A 10,235-nucleotide genomic window follows, 5' to 3' on the forward strand; every position below is an offset into this window, starting at 1 on the left:
ATATATATTTACATTTGTACTGATAAATATAAAAAATGTGGATGTTGAGTTAAGTAGTTAAGTACATATTTAGACTCAGAAAAAAATGATTTAAGTTCCATATTATGATAATATTATAGTTAAAACTGTATTAAACAGATACATTTTCATACAAAATATTTTTTAATTTTATTTTTTGTCTCCTGAAAATTAAGGAATATGGACTCAAATCCTTTATACTTATATATCTGAGATATGATATTTGATTTTTTTATTTTTTTAAATATACTATATTAATATATTAGTTAATTAATTAATGATGATGATGTTGCAGAAGTGCGGTATGGAGGGATCGGTGCCGGGATGACAGGATGCTACCAGCTTTCATTGTGCCCGCTCTTGTAGCCCTCGCCTCTCTCCGGTATGCTGGTACGTTATATCAATATAAATATGTATAATTAATATTATTATACATTACAATAATTTATAATAAGAATATAATTACAATAATATCTCTGCAATCGTCACCAAACTTAGCCTTGTGGTCTAAAATGAAGATGACTACTTTAATATTTCTAAGACATTGCAACAACAACAAAAATGCATAAATTAAAATGTTTACTAATTAATACTGACTGAGGTGATAACGTTTAAAACATCAGAAGCAGAAAAAAATATATAGATTTTTTATATATTACAATAAATTATTATAAGAATATAATTTTTTTTAGTCCAAGCAATCATCACCAAGCTTAGGCGTTTTAGTTTAAAATGGAGAAGACTTATTTAGTTTTTTTAAGACTTTATAAAAACTAACCATTAAGAAAAATTAAAGTGAATTTGAATTCATGTTTACTGTGGTGATAACGTTCAAAACAAACACAGACAGAAAAAATTAAAATACTTTGAAATTTAAAAAAATATATTATAAACACCAAATGGACATAGTGTATACGGAAAACTTACATGTAAAATTCATCAACTTACTTTTTAAATCGATTTATAATTTATTAGCAGAAAATATTATTTTGGAATCCCTGGGGATCATACACCATCACCTGCATGGGAATTAGCTCGGAGATTAGTCATTGTTTTATTTATTTATTTTAATTTGTGGACCTGTCGATTTGTGTGTTTCAACTTATTTATTCATTAAATTATTTTATTTTATTAGTACTATTATTTATATATTTTTTAAAAACTTATTTATCCATTCAAGTGTTTCTTGTAACCAGCTTTTTATTATATTTTCCTTTGAATCTATGTGTTAGTCTTGTTCTCGTAGAATGTATTTATTTGTTTGTTTTTTGGTCTGATCTCACATTGCCGTCTAATAGTGAATTTGCTTAGCGTTTTCTTTCTATTTTATTATACCATGTAATTATATGTAATTTATATATGTCCGATTACGGATTGATTAGTATGCTGTGTATGTAGTAACCTGATGTATTTGGGCAGCATAAATGAATAAAGCATTTCTTTCTCTGTATTAAAAAAAAACAAGAGCTGGAATGTTGAACCAGAATTATAAATAAATCCTTTAACTACTTTGAATGCAATTTATAAACACTCTCAAAGACACCTTACTGTTTTATTAGGCACAAAAAAAAATTGTTGACAATGTAAGTAGGAACAATAGCTCAGTTCCTATTGAAGGAACTTGTCTCTTCTAGTTTAGGGTAACTGTAAGTTAACCCAAGAGTAACAGTAAATTTATTTCGTTCCTTAATCTGCCATAATTATGAGCAAATATTATTAGTTTGGTTTGGTTAATGGTGTAAAATATCACATTTTAACATCACATAAAACATGAATAGTTATCAATTCTCGTGTTTGTTTATATTTTTTTCTTTTTTTGCTGTCCTTACTACTACACCCTTATCCTTCTTCTTTTTATTGTAAGTTTAGATTGATAATTGTAGATTTTAAATTTTATTGCGTCGGCATTAAAATTTACGACCTTATTAATATTTGTTGTAATATAGAAAGCTTCTTATATTCTTCACCTATTTGTATATTTTAAATAGGAATATTCTTTAAAATAAAAGTTTGAAACATTCGGTAGATGGCCATTCATCTTCGACCAAGGAATGTACACTAGACCCGTCAGCTGGTTCTGGAGGAAATTCTATCGATGAGAGATGCGGCCAAACTGGACCAATTAATGCAAGACATTCTTATTGCTGCTTCCGGCCGACCCGTCTGACATCACCGGTACAGGAAGGGGAAAAAATGGGGGTCAAGGAAGGTCTAGTAATAAAAAATGTCAAAGACCTTCAGGAAACATCTGCGGACATCTGAAGGTCTTCCTTAAAAAAGGTCCGTAGTCAGTACTTGGATGGCTGACCACTTAGACAGAAAGCCCTCTACCTACTGGAGGCAACCCAAGCAGACCGGGCAAATGTGTGACCCTATCCCATAAGAATCTGGTTGTGATATTTCATGATGCTCATTAGCCACCTAAAATTTTTGTGAGATATCTAGTATTGTTTGAGGACGTTGGCGAGTTGTTCTCGGTCTATTGTCTTTGTCAATTTCTATCGTTTTGAGAAAACAGATTCTTGATCTGAACCTCTGTTTATAGAAAGCAGAGAAGATTCTTTCTGATAACGGAAATGTTGAATTTCGTTTTTAGTCAAAAAGAAGTGGACAATTTAGAATTGAAAATATATTTGTGTCGGAGTTTTGTCTGTGGATATAATTTTGAAGTACCGGTTATGATTAATTTTAATCTTCTGTAAAAAACTTCTGAATCCCAGACTGATTTTTACCCGTCCTTGTACTCAAACGATTCGGTATTGGTGTGAGGTGTTAGGGAGCTGTAATTAATGTATAATAATAATAATAAAGGCTTAACGAACCCGAAGGTTCGATGCCGATACCACCAAACGCTCTCTGCATACATCCTTCCAGTGATACCCCTCCAAACCCAATTCCACTAAATCTGTTTTAACACAATCCTCCCATCTACGTTTCGGTCTACCCCTCGGACATTTACCCGTTTTTTTCAGTGTTTATTAACATTTTAGGGATCCGCTCGTTACTAAGCTCTACAACCTTACATGCCCATCTTATACGGCGCAATGCTATAACTTGAATTATATTTACCGGGTGTAGTTTCCTTAATTCAGCGTTGCGTAATCTTCTAAATTCTCCCGATAATTCATCCTTTTTCGATCCGAATATTTTGCGTAATACTTTATTTTTGAAAACTCTAAGACGCTGTCCATCTCTCAGTGTAAGAGGGCACGCCTCACATCCATAAAGAACAGTGGGAAGGATAATGATTTTGCAAATTCTAATTTTTAGGTTTTTCGATATAAGGCACAAGTTAAGCAGTTTCGAAATTGAAAAATAATAAGTATTTCCCTCCTTCAATCCAGCTTTTCCATATTAATGTATACATTTTATAAAGAAGATGATTTTTTTTTCAAATTTTGAATTTCAAGTCACCGCGTCAAATATAGTGTGGAATAGTGCCGATAGAGTGGGTGGAAAAACTTTATGTTGTTTATATAATTATAAATGAATCCACTGATGAATTAACTTGATGCTAATGATTCATTGCAAATTGCCTAGTAAGTATAGTTTCAATTTTTAGTTTAATACAGTATTAAAACAAAACTTTGATTACAAAGCAAGGTATTATAGTTTCTATCATTCCATCAAACAAAATTGATGTCGATAAAGTACACCTTCAACTGAAGGCCAAATCCTACCTCACTTTAGAATGCTAGTTGGGTTAATGTTAGTGGACAGTATTTAAAAATTTACTACAAGAAAAATAAATCATAAATTGACAGATAAATTGATTAAAGTTTATTAGAAATAAAGTAAAATAAAAATTGACAGGGGAAAATTTGGCAAATGAAAATTTGTCGGAACAACTATAAATCAGTTTATTTTAGCAAATTTCATGTAAACTATTACTCCTACGAAGATAAACATCATAAACTACATTATAGCTCATTAAACTAGCTTTAATTTGAGTGCCATTAGACATCTGTACGTCAAATGGTTTTTGAGATATGAATTTTTCAAAATAAATTCACTAACTATTGATCTTATAGTACGTCCCATACAACATTTTTATGAAATGTTGCTTTTTAAAAAGCTATACCTCGAAAACTATTTAACGTAGGGCTCATCTTTTAGCAAATTTACTCTTCTTTAAATGACGTACTCTTAGGTTTTCTTGTGTTGCTCCTTCTTTTTTTGTACAGCCGCTATTTTTTATTCCCGCTACCTATACTTGGCAGACTCATCAATCTTGACTATTTTTTATACCATTAAAGTAATAAAAAATTGGGGTAATAATAAGATAATTGCCTTTTTTCTCCTCTTGGGCTCTTGTACTATCTCCTCTATTGTCAGGGAGACACTTTATGTTCTACTCACGCATGATTTTCATTAAAGAAGGGAAGAAAAAATTAGCCCCTATAAAAATACTTACTATTTAGACATATGCATATTATTTACTATTATTATATGCGAGAATTACGGGAGAGGAGGGGGGTCACTTTCTTTTAAATTTTTTGTGTTTTAAACGAAAGAGTATTAATAATATAAATTAAACCATTTCCAACTGACAATGACTAGACGACTGGCAGGGCGGGGCATCGCTGTGATGGATGGCCGATTAAGCTTAGACTGATTACAGTCCGGACTTTCTTCTGATGGAAAAGTTTTTTCAACTTTCTTTCTTCTTGCAATGTTCCAACTTAATGCTTAGAGCCTTAATAGCCTCTTTCATTTTTCCAGAAAATTTTTTAAAAATTTATATAATTACTTTCAACTCAACAATAAATCATATTTTTCCTAAATAAGTAAAAATTGTTTCATTTTCCAATGGGGCAGAGAGAGTTGAATGGACCCGCGTGCTATGATATCATTTATCAAATCAGTAGTTTGTTTTTTACGTGCCTTCATGCCAGTGTATTGATAAGCCAGATTAAAAATATTCTATGGTATAATCGTTTAGTTTTAAAATATGCATCGATTTTATTCATATTTTAGATTATTTTTATTATATGATATTCAATTGATTAGAATCGAAGATATAAAATAAAACGTTTGGAATGTTTTTCCTTATTTGAAACCAACATTTCATCCTTATAAGGGCATTAAATTTAAATCAATTATTAATGTAGGTTAATAGAGAAGACTTTCAGCTTTCCATCAGTTGTATTAACGTAGTAATTGGTTAAAATGCAGGGTAGTTATGAACAATGGACACCGTAATAAAAACAAAATATTGACCTACTTCACACGAATCCTCGTTATGTTTTTTTATTTTTATTGTTATGCTAATAACTTTTTTTTAAAATCAAGCCAGCCTATAATCTTCACGGGAAAATCCAGAACATTTAGCAAAACGTACCACCACATTCCGATGAACGGTATGGCAGTTCTTAAAGTACGGACAAATAAATATTGATTTTCATATATTAGATTTAAATTGATATAATAATTGTAACACGTTATTAGATTTTCCTTGCTTGTTTTAGTACTAGGTCATTGAATAATTGATAATTTTATAGTTTTGATAATTTATTTTATCAACAATAACAAAGTTAAAGTGTTTCTTTAAACGCAAAAAATTAATTACATTCCAATCCAACATATATTTTGTTTTACGAGACGTATTGTTTATTTAGAAAGGTTATTACATAACGTTATGATCCATAGGATCGGAGAAGTAACCAACGATATAATAAAAAGCTTGCGTTGGTACGTCATGATCAAGACCCATGCAATGTACTTGTATGCTATCTATTGTATGCAATCTACTTGTGCAATGTACTTCCAAAAATTTGGAATATGTTTGAAATTTTGGTGTTAAAAAAAATATATATATATATATATATATACATATAAATAAGATTGCACTTTTAGAGAAATTTCTTGTCGTCGTGACTCTTCCTATGTTAAAGTTTTTAATTACTAATGTTTTTTACAATGCATTTTTGTTGACCATTGTTTCGATATAGGGAGCACGGGTAGCCACGGGGTAAGGCCCGTGTCTACTTACTCCAAGGACCCGAGCTCGAATCCGACTGGGCAGAAAACTGTTTTTTTGTTACACTATAGCCGTGAGTCAACTGTGGGTTCTTGGAGCCCTCCTGGGGTCCACCCAGCCTTTTAAATTGGGTAAAAATCTGGCGTTCGAGTGTTATGCTGACCAAATCACCTCCTTGCACAACCGTTGGTCTGGTAACAGTACTTCCTTATAAAGTACTGAACTTTCACGGGTTGTAGCGGTACAGATTTAATTTAATTTTAATTGACTCGACATAAGGATATGGTTGGAGTTGTAATGAGTCGTATAGTAATGAATCGGGCTAAAAAAAATTAAGATTTTTCCCCATAACGGCCTTGATACCTCGTCCATCTCCTCTTCATAATATTTTTTATATTTAAAGTTACAGTTATAAAGTTAGGAATAGTAGCTGTGGTAAAAAGGCTGTATAAAATGTCCCCAACTAAACTCTTTAAATTTCGACCTTTATAACCAAATCTACATCATCAAGCATACTAAAAAGAATTACTTACTTAAATTAAATTACGCAAGTCATAAATTAATGATCATAATATTAGATCCATTATCTGCGATATCTTTCATATCATCATCAATATGATATAAAACTATATTTTAAAACTTGATAAGTAAAAATAGTGTAAATGCAATTAATATATTTTTTGTATTGTTATATAAGTTTAAAATTTGTATATCCTAGTTTGATTATGTTAATTTTATTTATTATTTCTTCATATACATGATTATGTTATTATTTATCTTTCTGTTTATATACATAAAAAGATTTTATTTATTTATATGTTTTTTAATTTATTTATTGAAATTATTATTATTTTTTTTAAATTTTATATGAACTAAACGATTTATTTCTATTAATAACTGCACATGGTTGTAATATTTAGCAATATAAAAGTTATTAATTATTTATCCATCTAGATAATCACAGGTTCCTACTTTAGATTTTATTCTTCCTTCTAACTGGAAGGATAAATTCCTTGACCTCAAATGAGTAAAATCAGTTTCCTCCTCACGTAGACTCCTCAACAATTCCATTACAGGATTTTGCTCCAGAACAACTCAACCAATTCCCTCCTGTCCTCAGCATTCTATTATATTGCTCGTAGAAATGAAAAATGGAACATTGCAAAAATATTCAATTTCAAAAGGAAGGAGAATATATATTTGTTTTTTAACAGCAAGACGATAACTTGCCTTTATATTTATGTATCAAATTCGATAAATATATATATGATAAATAGTTTTTTTTTTTTAAATCTGCATATTTAAAACAAAAAAAGTTTTCTGTAGATTTGTGGGCTCATGATGAAGTTATTGCTATTTTCGTACTTTTTTTTTTTTAATAATTTATTTATTGATATTTACAACTGTATACATATATACACATCAAGTAAATGCGCTGTAAGTGATATTATGACATGATAAAAACATGTGGAGAATCTACTCATTGATAGAACTTCAAAAACATTTCTAAAGGAGAAGATCTCGAGGCCATCTTCTTTTCAGACGTCTAGGAGGATTATTAGGTAGTGAAGGAGAAGCCAGGTTAGAAACCAGTTGGTTTGGAAGTTTATTATGGAAGGATAGGTATCTGGTTCTGGCCAAATCGGCAACATAGGGGACATTGAGGTTCTGATGGATGATTTAATTTGTGACAAAGTAAGGAGCATTAAAGATTTTACGGATTTTGGACTGTAAGGAATGGATTCGAGAGGAATTAGATGGTTTAGTGGAGCCTCATAGCTCAACTCTGTATGTCCATATAGGCCTTATAATCTCGTAGATCAGTCTTTTGTAATGGATTGGAAGTTTGGACCGTTTGTCAAGTAAATGTTAAAAAATAGTAAAAAAAAATAACTAAATAAATATTATTCACCAGAAACTGTTAAAATTATACACCAGAAATCCAGGGGGTGCGGGCAGTCAAAAACCTATGGCAGACTCGATAAGAGTTGACTACAAAAATGTGTATAGTCAAAATGTTTTTGAATAAATATTGAAAAAAATAAATTCTTTTAAATATTAAGAACCATTAAAAAAACAATTAAAGTAATTTATATTGTGCCAGGTAAATTCCTTTTACTTTTCTCTTTTATTAAGAAACATTATTCTTATCTATTTATTTTATCTTCTTTTTCTTTTAATTATAACATTGTATATAGTTAAGAGTGTCTTTTGTACGAGACTATAATCCACTGTTAAAAAAAATAATAATAATAATGTAACGGTTATATCAACCATGTAAGGCCACCAGGCTGATCTAGTATAAAATAAAAAAAGAATTAATTCATAATAAAATAAACAAACAGATTAAAATTATGAACAAGTAAAATTAAAAATATTCATACTTACGTAAAAATTTACTCTGAGCCATAGAAACTTGCCTAGTTACTCTCTCTATGTTTGGTCCACATCACTTGTATAGAAGACAATTACAAAAAAAATATTGAAGTGAAAAATAATCAGAATTTTTATGTATCTGAGAAAGTACGTACGTCTTTCCATAACCCTTATTCAAAAAATATAATGTATGATTATAGTTACCTTTCTTTTTCTCCTTCGGCGTTAATTAGCAGTAGTTGAGTAAGGTACACTGGAATCTCCAGTAATTCTACATTGTTCTACATGAATGGACGGTCATGTGGTTAGACGTTCTGTTTGATAAGGGAGAGTGTAATAGTCCACTCCAATATGACTGACACTATATTGTTTTATTCCTGTCTTTTTCTACTCTATTCTGTTTAACATAATTATTTTATTATTATTTAAATTTCTTCTATCGGTTCTTATGTAAACAATTTGTATTGGCTCCAAGTGTAAATGTGACAGAATGCAATATTTGAAAATAAAAAGAGTTAATGAATGGAAGATAGTCCGGTCGTGGTCAATAAAAAACTCAAATAGCCGTAATGCTATTTATTCATAGTGCAATTAGGCTGCAATATGATGCAATAAAGCTCATAATATGCAATAAATAGCATTACGACTATTTGTGTTTTTATTTGACCGTACTCGGACCACTTTCCTTTTATTATTACAAACGGTCAATCAACGATCTTCCAAAAACGGTTAATTTATAAAATATTCAAAAATTCTGAAATCAGATATAATTTTTTTATTTTTAAATCATTTATTTATTGTTATTTACAACTGTATAACATATATATAACAAGTAAATTTGCTGTAGGTGAGATAGTGACATGATACAAACATGTGGAGAATCTACCCATTGATAGAACTCCAATAACATTTCTAGATGAGAAGATCCAGATTCAGACGCCTAGGAGGATTATTAGGTAATGAAGAAGAAGCCAGGTTAGAAAGAAGTGGATTTGGGTGGTTGGGAAGTTTCCCATGGAAGGAATGGTATCTGGTTTTGACCAAATCGGCAACATATGGGACATTGAGGTCATGATGGATGACTTGATTTGTGACAAAGCAAGGAGAATGAAGGATTTTACGAAGGATTTCGGACTGTAAGTGTTTGATGGTTTAGTGGAGTCCCAAAGCTCAACTCCGTATGTCCAGATAGCCTTTATAATAGTCATGTTGGTCAGTCTTGTGTAATGGATTGGCAATTTAGACCGTTTGTCTAGTAAATGTTGTAATAGTCGAAATCGACGAGCAGTTTCCTGTCTTTTCAGTCTTGTATGAGGATTCCATGTCAGACGTTTGTCGAGATGTAGTCCTAAGTAACGGATCTGTTCAACGGGAATAAGTGGGGTATTATTAAAGGATACTATAGGGCAAGAGGTCATTGGTTTAGGACGAAGGGTAAATGTGATTTGGTGGGATTTAATGGAATTAATTTTTATCATCATGTGGGATTGGAGGGTTTGGGATACAATGTAAGGATTATTGTTCACTGACAATAGACATTTATCATCGGCATACGTGGTGAGAATAGTGTTAGGATTGGTTGGGATGTCAGCTGTGAAAACTGTATAAAGGATAGGACCAAGGATACTACCCTGAGGTACACCAGCAGACTGATGGAAAGGGATGAATAAGCGCCGTTGTAATTTACTTAAAATAATCTGTCGGAGAGATGAGAACGGATAATGAGGAAGTGTGTAAGGGGTAGAAATTTACAGATCTTGAGATATAAATTTTAAAAATATATCTTAATATTCTTTATAATTTTAAAATTGCTGACCACGGATATACATAAGTATATATATTCGCAATGATAAATTAATTA

General features: G+C 30.8%; 1 protein-coding gene across 4 annotated transcripts in view; it reads left to right on the forward strand.

The window, feature by feature from the left end:
* Positions 1 to 316: 316 nt before the first annotated feature.
* LOC106686231 (protein kinase C-binding protein NELL1) overlaps positions 317 to 10,235 on the forward strand; it is a 226,254-nt gene continuing 216,335 nt past the window's right edge. For all 4 annotated transcript variants that reach the window (XR_010843293.1, XM_067046969.1, XM_067046968.1 and 1 more), the window contains exon 1: positions 317 to 408. Coding sequence is in view for 3 of the 4 variants with exons in the window: in XM_067046969.1 (XP_066903070.1) it covers positions 351 to 408 (58 nt within the window). In the remaining variant the exon portion in view is untranslated. The remainder of the gene's footprint in view (positions 409 to 10,235) is intronic.

This window comes from Halyomorpha halys, unplaced genomic scaffold (genome assembly GCF_000696795.3).
Source record: "Halyomorpha halys isolate HHAL.00 unplaced genomic scaffold, Hhal_1.1 Scaffold799.1, whole genome shotgun sequence".
In the NCBI taxonomy this organism is placed as follows: Eukaryota; Metazoa; Arthropoda; class Insecta; order Hemiptera; family Pentatomidae; genus Halyomorpha; species Halyomorpha halys.